The following is an 18,841-nucleotide window of genomic DNA, read 5'->3' as shown; positions in this document are numbered from 1 at the left end:
GAAATCAGAAAGCACAGCAAAATATGAGTAGCATAAATTTTTTTAAATCCACATACAGATCTTAGTGAAACTGCACAGCAACAAAGAATGACAAGATATTAAAAGCAGCCAGAAAGAAAAAATAGACTATCTACTATACGGGATTGAATTGTGTCCCCAACAAGGTATGGTAAAGGTCTAACCCCTGGTATCTGTGAATGTGATCGTATTTGGAAATACAGTCCTGGTAGATATAATCAAGTTAAGATGAGGTCATTGCCGGGCGCGGTGGCTCAAGCCTGTAATCCCAGCACTTTGGGAGGCCGAGACGGGCGGATCACAAGGTCAGGAGATCGAGACCATCCTGCCTAACACGGTGAAACCCCGTCTCTACTAAAAAATACAAAAAAACTAGCCAGGCGAGCTGGCGGGCGCCTGTAGTCCCAGCTACTCGGGAGGCTGAGGCAGGAGAACGGCGTAAACCCGGGAGGTGGAGCTTGCAGTGAACTGAGATCCGGCCACTGTACTCCAGCCTGGGCGACAAAGCGAGACTCTGTCTCAAAAAAAAAAAAAAGATGAGGTCATACTGGATTCGGGTGGGCCCTAATCCAAAACTGACGTCCTTTTAAGACAAGGGAAATTTGAACACAGACACGTGGGAAAAATGCCTGTGACAATGGAGGCCAAGATCAGAGTGATGCGTCTACAAGCCAAGGCATGCCAAGGATTTCTAAGCATCAGAATCCTGGAGGAGGCAAGAAAGGATCCTCCTGTAAAGCCTTCAGACAGAGCAAGGCCCTGCTAACACCTTCAGTTTGGACTTTCAGCTTCCAAAACTGTGAGAAAATAAATTTCTGTTGTTTGAAGACATCAAGTTCATGATAATTTGTTACAGCAGCCCTAAGAAGTGAACTAATACCACCGCGATTTAGGCTGATAGCTAACTTCTATCTAAGTAGAAGCAATGGAATCCAGACAACAATGAAATTGTCTTTGAAGAGCTGAGGGAAAATACCCAGTAAAACTATCTTTCAAAAACGAGAAGGGAATAAAAACTCTTTCAGACTAACAAAATACACAATTACCTCCAGACTCTCACTAAAGCAACCTCCAACAGAAGAACTTAAAGAAGGAAAATGATAAACAAGGAAAAGTGTGAGCAAAGGAATATTGAGTAATAAACAAAATGATCATTGTGTAAACTTAAACAAATACTGACTGCCTAAAACAATATGAATTTCTAACCTCTGGGATTAAAAATATTATAGCAGCAACACATACAGTGCATTTTTTTTTTTTTTAAATAGAGACAAGATCTAGCTCTGTCACCCAGACTGCAGTGTTGTGATGCAATCATAGCTCACTGCAGCCTCAAACTCCTGGGCTCAAATGGTGCTCCCTCTGCAGCTTCCTGAGTAGCTGGAACTACAGGCATGCGCCACCAGGCTCAGTCAATTTTTTAAAAAAAATTTTGTAGAGACAGGGTCTCTTTATGTTGCCCAACCTAGTCGTATATTCCTAGCCTCTAGCAATCCTCCCACTTCAGCCTCCCAAAGCACTGGGATAACAGGTGTGAGCTGCTGTGCTCGACCCACAACTTATGTGCCTGACACTGTTCTGAGTGTTTTATGTATATTAACTCATTTAATTCTCAAAATAACCTTACGATGTAGAAACTATTATTTTGTCTACTTAACATATAGTAAAACTAAGGTAAAATGAGATTAAGTAATCTGGCCAAATTTACATAATTAGTAAATAAGTTTGAATGAAACTAGTCAGAATTTCATTCCAAGGTTCTTTCATTGTTTGACAGAATGATAAAAGGCACTGATTGGCTTAAGCTCAGCTAAAAGTCTGTTAACATAAAGAGTCTGTTTAGAGTTCCAGGGCAGCCACTGAAAAAATAAAAATTCAGTCTATAACGTCCAAACTAGTAAAGGTAGAAAACCAAATGAGGAAAACAAATCTAAGAGAAGATCAGAAAGAGAAAAGAAATATACAAAAAGCAGGTCACAGTGACAATTATAATGAGTGGCAGAAATAAATCCAGATCCACATGTAATTGGCCATTTGTGCTTCCTCTGCCAGGAAGTGTCTGACTTTGCAGTCTGCCCATTTGGAGGGTAGAGAATTTGAGTGAAAAAGGCCAGACACAACAGTACATACCGTGCGGTTCTATTTATATGAGGTTCAAGAACAGGCAAGACAGAGATCTGTGGTGACAGAGGTCAGAACAGTGGTGAATGATGGGAGTGGGCACTGACTAGAAGGAGATGGGGTGAGGAAAACGATCCGTATCTCAATCAGAATGCTGGCTACACAAGCGTATGCATTTGTCAAAACTCAATGAACTTTATGCTTAATATCTGGGCTCTTCACTGTGTGTAAACTTTGCCTCAAAAAGAAAGCCTGCGGTGGTATGTGAGCCGTTTAATCCTCCTAACAGGAATAATTGGTTTCACATACTTTCCCAATAGCAATTTGCACATAATTGCACTCTAAGTGGAAATTTATTTTATACACTCAAAAAGTAGGCTCAAATTCTCTTCTTGGCAACATATTTCAGCAAGTTCAATGCAAAATATGTTAAGTATTTGAAAAGAAGCCTATCCAGGAATCCCCTGTTTACTCTGAATTGACTGAGGGAAAATACTAGGACATGCTTGGGGGAAAAAAAGTTAAAGATTAAACCATAAACAGCAGTTCAGCGGTATGGCTGTATAGGCCAAAGGCTAAAATTTCACAAACAGAAATAATCACCTCTCGCTTTTCTGTAATAATGAGTATAGACGTACATGATCAATCCCAGCACCAAATAATTGAGAACTTAATACTTGTCTTGGTAGCATCTCCTTTCCCCACTGCTCCTGTCTGAAAGGAGAGGGAGGTGGGAGAACAAAGCCACTAAACTGCCAGTACGAACGCTGACTTCCAATTCCAGCCCAGCTTCTACCTCCAGACTAGGCTGCTCAGAGAGAGGGAGAGAGTGTGTTTGACAGCCACACATGCGCGCAAGGGTTATCAAAACTAAACACTGCTGTTTAAGCTAAACTTCCTTCACCGCACACAGAAGCCCAGGCACAAAACAGAGATAAGAGACATATTTCCTACCTTTCTATTTTGGGATTGCAATATGCCTCTTCGATATGTTCCATTTTGTCCAAATCCTTCCATTTGCCTCTATCCAAGAATTGCCATCGATACGGCAAATGGAAATGAACTCTATGGCACTTATCTGAAATAAAAACATAAAGGAGTAAGATAGCTTGGCGATACGCAGCATGCCCCAGCCTTGTGGTTGTCAACAGGTGTGATGCTGCCCGCTGACCTGGGAACATTCTGAAAATGTGTGGTGGAGTCTGTTTTTTCAGTGCAGGCGTGTCTGAGCATTTAGATATGGAAACACTTTTTGTATTTTATTATATACATTATATACATTACTATGATGTATGTAATAGTAATGTCCCTTCTAAAACTCACGTTACAACTTAATCGCCAATGTGATAGTATTGAGCAGTAAGGCCTTTAAGAGGTGACTGGGTCATAGATGAATGGATTAATGGGTGTATGGGTTATCATGAGAGTGGAACTGCTGGCTTTATAAGAGGAAGCGAGACCTGAGCTAGCATGGTCAGCCCCCTTGCCATGTGATGCCCTGCAGCACCTCAGGACTCTGCAGTCCCCACTAGCAAGAAGGCACTCCTCAGATACAGGCCCTTGACCCTGGATTTCTCAGCCTCCATAAAGGTAAGACATAAATTCCTTTTCTTTATAAACTATCCAGTTTCAGGTATTCTGTTATAAGCAACAGAAAATGGACTAAGACATACATCTTCCTTCTTTATGCCTCACTTTTTAACAGGACCTTACTATATTTTTATTTTTGAGACAGGGTCTCACTCTGTCACCCAGGCTGGGGTGCAGTAGCACAATCACGGCTCACTGCAGCCGCAACCTCCCAGGCTCAGGTGATCCTCCCATCTCAGCCTCCTGAGTAACTGAGATTACAGGTGTGTACCACCACACAGCTAATTTTTGTATTTTTTGTAGAGACAAGGTTTCACCATGTTGGCCAGGCTAGTCTCGAACTTCTGGCCTCAAGTGATCCACCCATCTTGGCCTCCCTAAGTATTGGGATTACAAGCGTGAGCCACCACACCTAGCAATTTTTTAGAAATATGTATGTTGATGGTTTATATCATCTATGAATTTTATTTAATGAGAGTAAGAAGCTGATCATGGGAAAGTCAAAGGTCTCATCACTGCAGGGGGCAGTCTGACTCCTCAATATCACTCTCCACGTGGCAGGTGGATGGGCAGAGATCACAGCAAAGATGGAGCCAGATTCATCTCTACCAGAAATCCATCCCAACCCAATACGTGCAACTGAAGGGAGGTCAGCAGCATGGTTACAGGCTTCTTGCTTCTTCTGGCTAACAACATGCTCACTCCTTCCTTGACACACTCCCACCAACATCCACACAATGGCCCAGACCTATGGGTTCCAGTGAGCTACTCCCCTCACCAACCTCATGTTTCTCCTGGGCAGCCAGATACTCACTTCTCTCATCACTCCAAGCACACGCTGCCTGTCCTGCCTTTGCTGGTGCCTGCCACCACCTGGAACGCCACCCACACCCCCTCCCTACCTGTCAACAGCCTATGTGAGGTTCAGCTACATCCACCCAGAGGAGCGTCAGGAGAGGAGAGGGAGAAAGGAGAGAAAAAGAATGAGATGCTCTTTGTACTGTGACATGCAGTTGGCTACCTCCAAGATATCTGCTCTAAGGCAGAAAGATAGAGAACAAGGTACAGAATGCCTCTATTTGGGTAAAAAATAGAAAAAAATATGATTAGGGATATTCTCACTAAACACACACATGCACAAATTATTTCTTGCAGAGGGAAGTTGGTAGCTAGAGACAAAGTTATGAGCAAAGACTTCTGTCATTTTATTCCAAAAATTACACATCTAATTAAGTGAAAAAGGTAGAAAGCCATGCTAGTGTGCATGTGTAATAAGGAAACTGAACAGACACATACCCTTGTACATGTATAAAGTCTCGATGGGAGGATATTCAAGGAATGGATAATTACAGCAGTTTCTTGGAGGGGACTTGAGTTCTGGAGAAAACTGGTGTGAGGGGGACTTATTTCTTACTGAGTGTCCTTTGTACATTTTTAATTTGTATTTCAAAATAATAATGAAACTAGCTAATTTGATACTTGAAAAAAATTAAAATTTTCTAAAATCGTGTGCATTCTTTCAGGCACATCTCAATGCCACTTCTTTCCCAGGCTCTGCAAAAGCACCATGGTGGGGGAAGTACCACAGAGGAGGGTGGGAGGGTGCCTGGGCTTGTCACAGACCAGGTATTGGGCGGAGCAGACAGGGCAGAAGAGAGTGCCAGGCTGAGAGGACAGAGGGAACAAGGTAGAGACACCTAAGCAAGGAAACTCTCTAAGTTCAACAAGGCTGGACATAGCCACACCAGTGACTAACTTGTCCAGTTTGAACATGGACATCTCACTAGGTCAGGGAACCTCTTGGACTCTCTCAACCAGGTGTGTATACAACAGGTAATTAAGGGGCTGGGCCAGGAGAGACAAAAATAGATATGGTCCAAGGTCATGACCAACGAGTTCCTGTCCCCTCCCTGAAAGGCACTAGAGGAAATGATCAGCGATGAGAGCAGAAGGTCTCCCCAGGGCATCCCAGTATTCAAATGCTTTAACTACAAACCCCAGGCACAGGTGTACTATGGACAGCCTGAGACAGGCTCTCCCTGCAAGCAGGCACATTCTGGGGAAGGTGCGCTCCATAGGGCCCTCCAGGCTGATGCTTCCTCAGGAAGGACTTGGGGGCCAGGGGAAGGCACTACAATCAAACAGCAGGCCTGAGACTTCCGTTCTGAATCAAAGTTGAGCTACAGACCACACTGTTCACAGCTGGAAGGTGCCCAGGACAGGAGGCACCACGTAAGGCACTGCAGCCACAGCAGCTGGTGAGAGCCTAGTCCCAACACAGCGGTAGAGACATAAGGTCCCTTCCCTTGTCCTGGTCTTCCTGTCCCCTTTCTCAACTTCTTTTCCCTACTTCTAAAGTTCCCTACCTCACTTTGGCATTCCAGGGGCTTTCTAGGAGGTGAGTCATAGAAATCAAATCAATTTGGCAGACAAAATACCATATCCACCCCAGCAATTCCTCCCTATAGTCCTTGAAATAACAGGCCAGAGAGAAGAATAAATCCAAAAGCACTGGAAAACAATAAAAAATACCATCAAAAGATCAGAATTATTCAAGAATTGCTAGAACTATGGAGCAATGAGAATCAAATAGATAGAAAAAGAAGAGAGAAAAATGTAGACAAAATATGCAGAACACACCACAGAAGTAGAAAATATCTGGGGTCATCACAGATTCAGTCTGATGAAGCCAGGAGCAAGAAAGATACCCAGGCCAATCATAATGAGAACAATGGGAGCCCCTGGCACAGGCACTCCCTTGCCCTAACTTGCTTGCATGAAGGAAGCTTGCTGTGCGCTTCCTAGTTAAACTAAGTGTGAATGTAAGAGTTACAGTGAGAGAAAAGCAAATGAGATGGCCACCAAAGCCCCCATCCCAGTCCTAGGCTGCATGCCAGCCTCCCATTTCACCAAGCAGAACCTTCTGCCTCTTCCCAACCATCACTAGAATGAGGGCCTGGAATGCAAATCAGCCCCATGGAAATCAACCAACAGGCATACGGGATTCTCAAGCACCAACGTGACAAGACAACCAAGAATCACTCAACACATGAAGGAAAATAATTCGAAGAGAGGCAGCAACTCACACAGAAGCAGCGATACCTAAGGAGAATGATCAGAGTTAAAAGAACAAGCATTCACAGCTAGACTTCAACCTAAAAGCCCAGCCTCTGAAACTTCTAGGAAAAAACCATAAAAGAAAACATTTTGTAGGCTTAGAATAGGCAAATATTTTTAGGACACAAAAAACACAAACCATGAAAGAAAAAAATATATTATCTGGACATCACTATTAAAATACCTGTTCTTCAAAATACACTATAAAGGAAGTAAACATGAAAGACTGGGAGGATATACCTTCAGTATAAATCACATACAAAACACAACTCAATAATAAGAGATCAAACAACCCAATAAAAATGGGTATAACAGTCACAAAAGACCAATACTGTATGATTCCATTTATATGAAATATTCAAGCAAATCTATAGAGACGGAACCTTCATCTGTAGTCATTAGGAGCTGGAGGGAGGGAAGAATGGTGGCTGACTGCTAATGAAAACAGGGTTACTTTGAGGGTGTTGAAAATGTTTTCATATTGCCTATGATGATGGCTGCCCAATTCTGTGTTAATATTACATATATAAGTGGACTTCAAAAAGTTCATGGAAAATGGAATTAAAAGATAAAAAATATAAACTTTATTTCTCAAGATAAGTTCCATCAAGTTCAGGACACTTTTGTAAAAGATACCAGCCATTTCATCCACCCATAAAGAACTGAGGGTCCCAGGAATTTAACCATGTCAATCCAGTCTTTTTTTTTACATTATTAACTGAAAAAAAAAAATGGGTGCCCTTTAAAGATTTTTTTTTTTTTTAGACAGAGTTTCGCTCTTGTTGCCCAGGCTAGAGTGCAATGGCATGGTCTCGGCTCACTACAATCTCCACCTCCCGGGTTCAAGTAACTCTCCTGTCTCATCCTCCCAAGTAGCTGGGATTACAGGTATGTGACACCACGCCCGGCTAATTTTTGTATTTTTAGTAGAGATGGGGTTTCACCATTTTGGCCAGGCTGGTCTCGAACTCCTGATATCAAGTGATCCACCTGCCTCGGCCTCTTGAAGTGCTGAGATTACAGGCATGAGCCACCATGTCCGGCCTAAAGATTTTTTAAGATTAGAAAACAAAAAAGTCCGAAACAGCCAAATCAGGACTGTAAGGTGGATGCCTATAGATTTCCCATTGAAACTCTTGCAAAATTGCCCTTGATTGATGAGGAATGAACAGGAGTCTTGTGGTGGTGGAGAAGGACCCTCTGGTGAAGCTTTCCGGACATTTTTCTGCTAAAGCTTTGGCTTTCTCAAAACACTCTCATAATAAGCAGATGGTATTGCTCTTTGGCCCTCTAGAAAGCCAACAAGCAAAATGTCTTGAGCCACCCAAAAAACTGTTGCTGTGACTTCTGCTCCTGACCACTTCTGCTGTGACTGGGCCACTTTTCCCTTTTAGGATCCATTGCTTTGTCTTCAGGATCCTACTGGTAAAGCCATGTTCCAATCTCCTGTTACAACTCTTCCAAGAAATGCTTCAGGATCTTGATCCCACTTGTTTAAAATTTCCATTCAAAAAAGTTCTGCTCCTGTCTGTAGCTGATCCAGGCAGAATGGTTTTCGCACCCATAGAGTGGAAAGTTTGCTCAAATTTAATTTTTAATTTTTCTGGCAGATTGTATACACTGAACTAATCAAGATGTCTGGTGTCAGCTACTATTTGTGCTGTTAATCACTGGTCTTCAATTAAGGAACAAACAACATTAATTTTTTCCTCACAAATTGATGTGGATAGCTCCATCTTTAACATTCTCTCATCCCTTCTTAAAGTGACTTACTCATTTATAAACTGATTTCTTTGGGACATTGTCCTCATAAACTTTTTTGCAAAGCATCAATGATTTCGTCATTCTGCCACCCAAGAGTCACCATAAATTTGATATTTGTTCTTGCTTCAACTGCAGCAAAACTGATGTTGCTTTGATAGGGGCTCTTTCCAAATTGATGTCTTATCCTTCTTAGTGCCTCAAACTAGATCCTGTTCAGATATGTTATTACAAGTTAGTATGAATTTATTTTGGTGCAAAAGTTTTGAACTCCATCCTTAATTTTTTCATAATATGCATTTTCCATGAACTTTCTGAAGACCGTGTGTGTGTGTGTGTGTGTGTGTGTGTGTGTGTGTGTGTGTGTGTAAAGCTGTTATATAAAAAACAGGCAAAAGATTTGAGTAGATACTTCACAGAAAATATACAAATGCCCCAAAAGTACATGTAAATAAAAGTTAAACATCATTAATGATCAGGCAAATGCAAATTAAAACCATGAAACATCATCACTCACTGATTAGAATGGCTAAAATTTAGAAGACAATGCCAAGTGTTAGCAAGAATATACAATAACTGAAACTCTCATACGTTGCTGGTGGGAACATAAAATATCATTATCTATTTTGGAAGACAGTTTGGCAGTTTCTTACAAAGTCAATCACATGACATAACCCAGTAACTATGTCTAGGTCTTTATCCAAGAGAAATGGAAACATATATCCACATGAAAACGTATACATAAATATTTATAGAAGTTGTATTTGTAAAAGCCAAAAACTGGCAACAACCCAAATGTTCATCAACATATGAACAGATAAACAAATTGTATTCAATCATGCAATGGAATACTACTGCGCAACAAAAAGAAACAAATGATCCATACGCCAGCATGACTGAATCTCAAAAACATGCTAATGAGAGAAGCGAGGCACAAGATAATACACTGTTATGATTCCATTTATGTGAAATTCTAGAAAAGGCAAACCTAATCTATAGTGACAAAAAGTAGATCAGGGATTTCCTGGGGGTGACAAACTAGGGGTGAGGATTCATTATAAAGGGGCACAAAACAATGTTTTTGGAGGGGGTTCTATATCTTGATGGTAGAGATGGTTATATGAGCATATATACTTAGCAAAACTCAGAAGTATACATTTAAAATGGGTACACTTTATCTTGTGAAAACTACAGCTCAATAATATTGCTTTCAGAATACACATATATATGTATATATAGAGCTCATGTTCTTTGACCTATCATTCCATTCCCCAGAATCTATCTATGGAAATACTCACATATATGTACTTGAATGCTCAATGGAACATCATTATAATCAAATACTACACACTTGTTTTTAAAATGAGGTGGACTTTCACATACTGGCATGGAAAAAAATCTCCAAAATACAATGTTCAGATGCAGGTTGAATAATAACATTATCATATGCTCCTATCTGCTTAAAAATAGGTAAAACAAATATCACAACCACACAGGAAGTGTTTACCTTTTGGCAAAGATGATGGAGAACTTCAGGCTTCACTCTGTATTACTGAACTGTTTTACAGAGTGATACTATTCATGAATTGCTTAGCTAGTTTTTAAAAACTGAAAATGAACCAAGAAGTTTTGGTGGTTGTCAAGGGGAGTCACCAAATTTGAGAACAAACCTTTCTTCAGTCAAAGCCCAGGACAGCATTTAAGAAGAAAACAAAGGTTTAGTGAAAATACAGACACACACATGCACACCAGAATTGCTGCTTCTGATAAAAGAGAGATCACTGGATTGCTCACTGGATCAATACAGAAGAAACCCCCAATTTAAACAACTACTCATCCTCCAAGAGCTAACACAAGTGTTTCCTTCACAGTGAAGTCCTTTCCAGTTTCGAAGGGAGCTCTCAGCCTATCATTACCCTTATCTTTGTTCCCACCAGGCTGAGCAGTTCCCTGTCCTGTGCAGGTCTGTGACTTCATGCTAAGCTGACCAAGTCTCAATACTTGACACTCATTTGGTGCATGAACCAGTTATGTTCCCAAAAATGATCCACATTTAATTTCTAAAAACTCAAAGAATTGCTACCATCTTCAACTCCCCAACAAAATACCTTCAGAATTGGTTTGGCCAAAGTGCCAAGCCCTGATCCTCTCTGGATGGGGTAGAGGTTTGGTAGGGGGTGACTTCAGAGCACAGCTCTGGGAATAACAAGCAGTTACCCCTCCCACAAGGGGGATGAAGGAGCCTCCTCCAACTTACCTTGAAAGCTACAACTTTTCCGGATATGGTACAGACAGATCTGATCACCCTCCTCCTGGCTAAGAGTGTTTGGGGACACAAAACCTGAACTGTCTTTTCTTTCTGCAAAGAAACACCACAAACATATGTCAGCTTCTGACATGGGGTACAAAGGAGAGTTAAAGAGGATTCATTCAGCTCTCTGCACAAAAGTGGGCAAGGCAAGCTCACAAAGCCCTATCATGTTTGGGGTGAAAGTGCTCCTACACAGGTGGGTCCTCTACTTTTTAGTGACAGGCTGGCAGCCTGAGGCCACACAGCTAGCTGCTTGCCAGATCCAGGACTCCAGGAAGGGACTCCTTTCTCAACTCTCGCTGTCCACCCAATTCACTAGAAGACCCATTTAAAAACACAAGTGCCTGATTCTGCAATAGACTGACTTCACCCCAGACTTAATCAGAACCTCCAGGGGTGGGGCTTGGGACACTTTTGTAATAAGGGGAGAACCACCGTCTTACATGTTGAGGCATCTTACAATTCCTTCTATGCCTAAAGTTGATGACCCCTGAGGGCAAACAGAGGGCTACTTTTTATAAACTAGATTTGAGGCTATATAGCAAATATTCATTAATGAACTATCAGAACTGGGTACTAATACCAAAAAAAAGAGTAATAAATACAAAGTCCACATTTCAAAATGAAGCCCCTTTAATAAATTTTAGGTTAATTATCAGGATCTTAATATAAAAAGGGCACATAAATCCTTTCTAGTTTATCTCTACTAGCACTATGCCAATGAGTCTTTACCTACGACATTTACTCTCACCCAGCTACCCCCAAATGAACACATAAAATTAATTTGCAATCCCTATTTAGTGTCACCTGTCATTTTGTTATTCATCTTCCCTTTTCTTTTTATAAGCCCCTGAGATACTTCACTCGAAATCCAGGTCTATGGGACCCCGGAGGTCATCTCCCTCTCTCCCCACGATGGTGACTGCCCTTGAAGCTGGTATCACTGGGCAGTGGATCCCTCCTCCCTCTCTGACAAGGCTGTAATCCAACTGTATTCAAGGCTTTAAGATACTCTTAAAGATCTATTTAATACAAAACCTGTCTACTTCTAGGCTTCCTACAACTGAAAGAAATCAACAAAACATAACTGAAGACAATGTAAAGAAAAAACAAATACAATGGACAACTTTTAAATATAAAAGTCAAGCACAATTAGAGTGGTGCATTTGTTTGCAGGCAGTCCTGGCATGCAACTGACATTCTAGGAAGTGCTCTGTTAAAACTGTAGCCACCACTACAGCTAACTGAGCGGGTTGGATTCTGCTCTGAGGGGAGGCATGTCTCAGCTTCGCCAAGGAATAACCAGCACCCAAGACAGTGCCCAGCATGTGGCAAGCACACAAAGGTGCTGAATGAAAGAGTGGATAACAGAACGGCCAGCCAACAGCTGATACTGTGAAATCCAACGGATGCCAGTGTATCATAATCTCCATGACAGACCACATCATTCATCTGCCCAACAACAGGTACTCAAGAAATGCTTATTAAATAAAAATTTCTGCTTGAAATTTGCCTGTCACTAAACCTGACAGTGTTTTTAAAAAAATAAGCATCCTAGCACACTCATTCATTCAACAAACACCAGAGTACCGACTGTGGGCCAGGCACTGTCTAGGTGCTGGAGATGAGCAGGGAACAAAGCAGACGAATTTACAATGACTCAAAAACTCTACTTATTCATGGCAGGAATACAGCCAATGCCATAATTAAGGTATGCTTCTTTCACTCATTTTGTAAAATCAGAATACAACACAAGGGACGCTCCCCAGAGCTGTGAGCACAGCATTCCTAACTCTGGGTTCCTTCCTGAAGGACATGCTCTCGTGGGGGTGAAGAGAGGGGTGACTGCACAGGGGGAGGAGCCAAGTCTCCCATTTCAGTGCAGACTAGGCCTATTCAGAATTCACTCACCATCAATACCAATTCACATTTGTCTAGGATGGCTTGCTTGATCATGTCTATGATTTCACCCCTGCACCCCCTGCCTTGTTAGGAAAGTATCATCAACTCCATTTTACTAAAAGCAGCACCAGACTTGCCCAAAGTCACACACTCCGTGTAATGGCTAGCTGGAATCCGGGAGCCCCCAGTCCAGGACCTCCCATGCTCCCCACCAGCCTTACCTTCCCACCAGCCTTACCAGAAGTCCCCTGTGGGACAAAAGGAGGAGGCACTCTGCTGGGAGCAGAGCTCTGATTCTTGATGTCATGTGCATTTCTATAAATGGAAGGCAGCCTGCTCACCAGGTCTGAGCTCATACCCAACTTCTCCAATTTTTCCAGATTCTCAGAATTAGAGAAATCATGGGATCTCTTACAGCTTGTGCCAAACTTGCATTCCCCCTGTAAAAAATACTGGCAGATATGGAGCTTGATGCACTGTTGTTGAAAGGCACAAGAGCCATGGGGTCCATCTCCTTTGTTGTAATGTTGGCAAATCTGTTGACAGACAGGAAAAAAACCACCAGTTCAGGAAGGTCTCACATGACACCACCTCCCCAGTGGCCAGTCCACTGGAGAGAAAGGGGCTTCACAAGCTGTGATTCCATCATCCACACAGAACACAGCTGTAACATCCCTCACTCTAGATGATGGCTGCTAACAAATGCCCTTGGCTAAAATGGGAACCAAGTGGAAAGGAGACTGCACAGAAGCAGCCCCTCCACTGGGAAAATCTAAGAACTTCAAAGTGACTATAGCTGCTCCTTTCACATGAGACGATGCAAATCAAATGGCTACATCCTAAGGACTGCTACAATCTACCTATACTCTTCCCCCACTGACTCATCAATTCTCCCTTCCCCAGGCCCCAGTTTTCTCTGAGTTCTCTATTCTACAATTCAAAGTCAAAGAGGCTCTGAGGGCTTAAAGCATCTTAGAGAAGGCCAAATACCACCCTTTCATTTCTCAATGGAGCACACTGAGAGGCTCAGAGAAGTTAAAGAATCAGCCCTAGTCACACAGCTATCCATGGCATCTGGCACATATGTTTGTGGAACTGGGTTGTTGGTAAAACTGACCCTTGAACTTCAATCAACTGCTCCTTCTGCTCCACATCCCAAATTTCTGCATGTGGGAACCAGACCAGAGACCACTAAGGGCCCACCCATTCCACTCACAGTCATTACATTTCCCAAGATACAGGAACATCCCCAGGGAGCTGTGAAACCCAGACTTCCCCTGGCACTCACTTCTGGCAAAAGCCAGGGGTCGTTCTGAAACAACAGTTGGCATAGCTCGTTATAGCTCAGGTGGTCAACGCCATGAGTTCTCAGCACACTCAGGTTGTGTTCAGTTGTCAAGCTGTGACTATTCCTACAGTTCTTCCTGCAAAGAAGCAGAGCTGGTGTTATATGTTGAATGAGTCTCCTCAAAATTCCTATGTTGGCGTCCTAACTCCCAGGACCTCAGGATATGGCTCTATTTGGAAAGCAGGTATTTAAAGAGGTAATTAAGTTAAAAAGAGGTCAATAGGGTGAGCCCCAATCCCACATAACTACTGTCCTTATAATAAGAGATTGGGGCACAGACACACACAGAGAGAAGACCATGTGAGGACATGGTGAGAAGGTGGCCATCTACAAGCCAAGGAGAGGGGCCTCAGAAGAAATCAACCCTGCCACCTTGATCTCAGACTTCTAGCCTCAAGAACTGTGAGAAAATCGATTTCTGTTGTTTAAGCCTCCTAGGACTTTGTTATGGCAGTGCTGGCAAACTGAAAGCTGCTAAAATCAGTCTTCATGACAATTTTTCAGAAACACTTCCTGATAGTGTTTATAAGCACCAGACCAGCATGTAGGCTGGACACGGTAGCTCACACCTCTAATCCCAGAGCTCTGGGAGGCTGAGGTGGGCATATCACTTGAGGTCAGGTGTTCAAGACGACCAGCCTGACCAATATGGAGAAACCCTGTCTCTACTAAAAATATAAAATTAGCTGGGCGAGGTGGTGCATGCCTGTAATCCCAGCTACTCAGGAGGCTAAGGCAGGAGAATCGCTTGAACCCAGGAGGTGGAGGCTGTGGTGATCCAAGATCACGCCATTGCACTCCAGCCTGGGCAACAAGAGCGAGACTCTGTGAAAGAAAGAAGAAAGAAAAGAAAGAAAGAGAAAAGAAAAGAAAAGAAAAGAAAAGAAAGGAAAGGAAAGGAAAGAAAGGAAAGGAAAGGAAAGGAAAGGAAAGGAAAGGAAAGGAAAGGAAAGGAAAGGAAAGGAAAGGAAGAAAGGAAGGAAAGAAAGAAAGAAAGAAGGAAGGAAGGAAGGAAGGAAGGAAGGAAGGAAGGAAGGAAGGAAGGAAGGAAGGAAGGAAAAGAAAAGAAAAGAAAAAGAAAAAAGAGAAAAGAAAAACCAGCATGTCTATACAACAATTTACCAAGGAGGAGATGGGGCCTTGCAAGGTCTAAGGCCCAGGACAGCACCTCTGAGCAAGCATCTGATGAGAATGACAAAGAGGAGTTACTGCACAGCAGTCAGTTGGTAAGCAGTTAACCACAGGCTGAATCAACAAGCACGGCATCTTATCATTACAGGTTACATACGTGCATGTATGCAGGCGTATAAACACACACACACACACACACACACACACACACACACACACACACAGCCCTGAACCCAGTTCTTTTTTTTTGCTCTCTTCCTCCATTCTTTCCATCCACAAGTATCTGATAAGCACCAGGGTGAGCCAGATACTGGCACCATGCCCTGAGAACCCAAAGATAAACCTTTAAATGACTGTCTGAGTCACCAGGACCCAGAAGAGTAAGGCCAAAAGCATTTGTTTGACTCTGGCACTGCCATGCCTCCTATGTCACATCTCAGGAGAATGCTAAACCCCAATCCACCCCACACCTGCACCTTTTACGGAATCCCCCAGCTCAGTAAAAGGCAACTTTCCTCTCCCACTGCACAGACCAAAAACCCGGAAGTCATCCTTGCCTGCTCTCTTTCCCTCATCTAGTGGAGGTGATAGACATAGAGGGGACTCTGATATGGAGTGGCAAGTGCAATGTCAGCTGTGGTCAGAATCCGTCAGCGCAGAGCGGAAGGGCACCTGAGCCAGTCTGGGCTGGGAGAGAACTGGGGAAGAAATCAGGGGAGCACGCTGGATGGCATAAAGTCTGAGTGGAATACTTAAAGGGTGAGGAGACAGCAAGAGGAGAAAGGAAGAACATTCCAGAAGAGAGGCAAACAATTTGGTGCTGCCAGAGCCAAATATATCTAATAAGTGTAATGATGACTGATGGTGACAATGATAACGACTACTAAAATTTATTGAGCAACTGCCAAGTATCGGGGATTGCCAAAATGTTTTATGAGTTAACTCATTCAGTCCTCAACCAGCCTGTGAGGGGAGTAATATCATTAACTCCACTTTGCAGATGAGGGAACTGAGACCTGGAGGTAAAGTCACTTGCCCAAAGCCACCAGCTAGCAAGGAGCAGTGCCCAGATTGAAACAAGGTGGGCTGGATCTTGGGACTGTGCCCTAGACCACCAAGCTCACTGCCCCCTGAGCTGAGGACCAAGAGCCAGGGACCCAGGACTCCGTACCAGCTCTGCAGCAGGACTGATGACCTTTTTCTAAAAGAACTGACCCTGCAGTTCAGGAAGACAAGCAGAGTCACAGGGGAAGCAGAGAAGTGCAGCCAACCACACCTACTCTCCCTAAAGTGAGTCAGAAATGGAAGGTTCAAGAAATTCACCTGTGTAAACCACAAAGAAAAGAAAAAACTGAAGAATGAAGAAAACTCAAGGTCATCTGAGCCAGTAAATATCACACTCCAGATTTCTGAGACAAGTCAGACCTGAAGCCACATTTTGGTAACTAGCTTAAGAACAGGGCTGCCATCTTTATTTTACCAAATATGAACTTTAAACAGATCCAGCAGTTACCCCTAAGAGTGGCTCCATCCAGCCACTATTTGCTGTGTGCCTTCTTCCTCGTGGGCTGTTGTTCCCTGCCCTCCCCTGGACTGCCTCATCCCTGAAGGCTGATTTCCCCAGAGTTCCACCTTCAGCCTCTTTTCGGGCCTCAGACTCTACCTCAGATCTAATCCACTCCTGGGGCTGCAGCCACAACACACACCACCCAGTATTTCCCAAACCAGCCCAGCGCACTGGAGCCCTGACCTTCCTACCAAGCTTCTGACCTGAACAGCTGCCTCCTGCGCATGCTTCCAAACTAAAACCCTCTCTTGCTCTCTCAGTGAACAACACCCATGCCACAGTAGGAATAGAGACTGAAGAGTCATCACCTCTGTGATATCCTCTCACCACACCGTCACCAACTCACCTCTCCCAAATTTCTCACACACACAGCCCTTGCAAAGTTCTAATCTGGATACTTCCAGACAGCTGCTTCCTAGAGACTACATTTCCCAGCCACCCTGCATCTAGACAGGGTCACGAGACAGCTTCTGGTCAACGGGATGTGGGTGAAAGGAAATCCACCACTTCTAGACCTGGCCCACAAAAACCTCCCATGCAACTCTCTTTTCAATCAGCCCCCTAGAACTGGATACCTAGGCTGACCTCAAGAGCCATGCGCTGAGGGGCACCGAGCGGAGGTCAGTCAGCCTGGATCCCTGAATGACTGTATGGATCAAGGCCCCCCACCCCATGCTCACTGCTGGGCCTGACATGAGCAAGAAATATCTACTCTATTAAGACAGACAGACAGACAGACACACACACACACACACACACCAGGGAGCAAGCAAGAAAGGAGGGAGCAGGGGAGGAAGGAATTATCCTACATGACTAGCTTCCCAGTGGTTCCCCACAACATCCTCCCTTAAATTGGCACCCACACCACTACCTAACACTTCCTAAAATGTAAACCTGATGGTTGCTCTCTCCTGCCATTTTACCTGCCCCATCACCTTCAGGGTGAGGCCCAAATTCTTAGACATAAACCTCAGCAATCCCTTCCACACATCCCACTGACCACGTGTTATGCACAGAACATGGACGCTAAGTGCTGGGGAGACAGCTAGGGCCTCTGCCCTCAGGGAGTTTCCATTCTATTGGCAGGTGGGTGCCATGAGGAAAACAAACAGTTCCCTGTGACCAAGAGTAAGGTGAGGAAAAGTCCTCAAATGGGATGTGATCTTTAGATTCAGGCCTGAAGGATTAACAAACAGGGCCAACCAAGAGCAGGAAGGGCACTCCAGGCAAAGGCTCCCAGAAATGCTCAGGCTCCCAGAAATACGCAGGCTGGGGGGTGGGGGGTGTTTCAGGCACAGAAGGGTACCGAGTGGGCAGGGACCAGTGCCCCAGGACATGTGGGCGATGGCAGGGAGCTTGCATTTTCCAGTTTGTAAGCAGATAAATAGGGTTGAACGGGGTTTAAAGATCTCTTCCAGCTGCTGGGCAGAGAAAACCTTCATTGTCTGCTCTCAAAGCTGGCAAGGGGGGACCCGCAGCGTCGTGGACTCCCCTAGGCCACCGCCTCCCTACCTCCCTACCCCACACGGCCACACCCGGGTGGGGAACACCCGGCACTACCGCGCTCTATGTAAATCACTCTCTCTCCCTAGGCGTCTAGAGGACCCCACTCGACCCCGAGTCCCTCGCACTGTGCCAGGTACTCAGCAGGTGCTCAATAAACGCTCCCTTTAGTGTATGACGGGGCGAGGCCAGGGCAGAGCCACCGAATTGTATGCTCAAACTTCAAGTAGGACTCCCAAACGGGCTGGAAGTGCTTGTGGGCGCGAAGGGCCTCCGCCCGCCGTCACTCCCGGCGCGGCGCCTTACCCGGCTCTCAGAAACTTGCAGGCGCCATAGACCATGAACTTGCAGAGGTGCAGCTGCGCGCAGAGCCCCACGCAGCCCGGCTTCGAGCCCTGGTGCGCGCGGCACAGGCGCAGCGGCGACGCGGCCAGCACCACGCGCTCCTGGGCCGCGGCGGCGCTGCCCGCCC

At 44.3% G+C, this 18,841-nt stretch overlaps 1 protein-coding gene across 1 annotated transcript in view; it reads right to left on the bottom strand.

The window, feature by feature from the left end:
- PARP12 (poly(ADP-ribose) polymerase family member 12) overlaps positions 1–18,841 on the bottom strand; it is a 39,554-nt gene that overhangs the window by 20,169 nt on the left and 544 nt on the right. The window contains exons 2-6 of the mRNA XM_017880362.1: positions 18,676–18,841; positions 14,109–14,244; positions 13,059–13,356; positions 10,865–10,966; positions 3,094–3,217 (exon numbers count right to left, since the gene is read on the bottom strand). The exon at positions 18,676–18,841 is cut by the window's right edge and continues 29 nt beyond it. Of these exons, the coding sequence (XP_017735851.1) occupies positions 3,094–3,217; positions 10,865–10,966; positions 13,059–13,356; positions 14,109–14,244; positions 18,676–18,841 (826 nt within the window). The remainder of the gene's footprint in view (positions 1–3,093; positions 3,218–10,864; positions 10,967–13,058; positions 13,357–14,108; positions 14,245–18,675) is intronic.

The sequence above is a fragment of the Rhinopithecus bieti genome, unplaced genomic scaffold (assembly GCF_001698545.2).
Source record: "Rhinopithecus bieti isolate Rb0 unplaced genomic scaffold, ASM169854v2 scaffold_11401, whole genome shotgun sequence".
Taxonomy (NCBI): domain Eukaryota; kingdom Metazoa; phylum Chordata; class Mammalia; order Primates; family Cercopithecidae; genus Rhinopithecus; species Rhinopithecus bieti.
The sequence above is the reverse complement of the archived record's forward strand: the minus strand, read 5'-3'. Positions and strand labels throughout refer to the sequence as shown.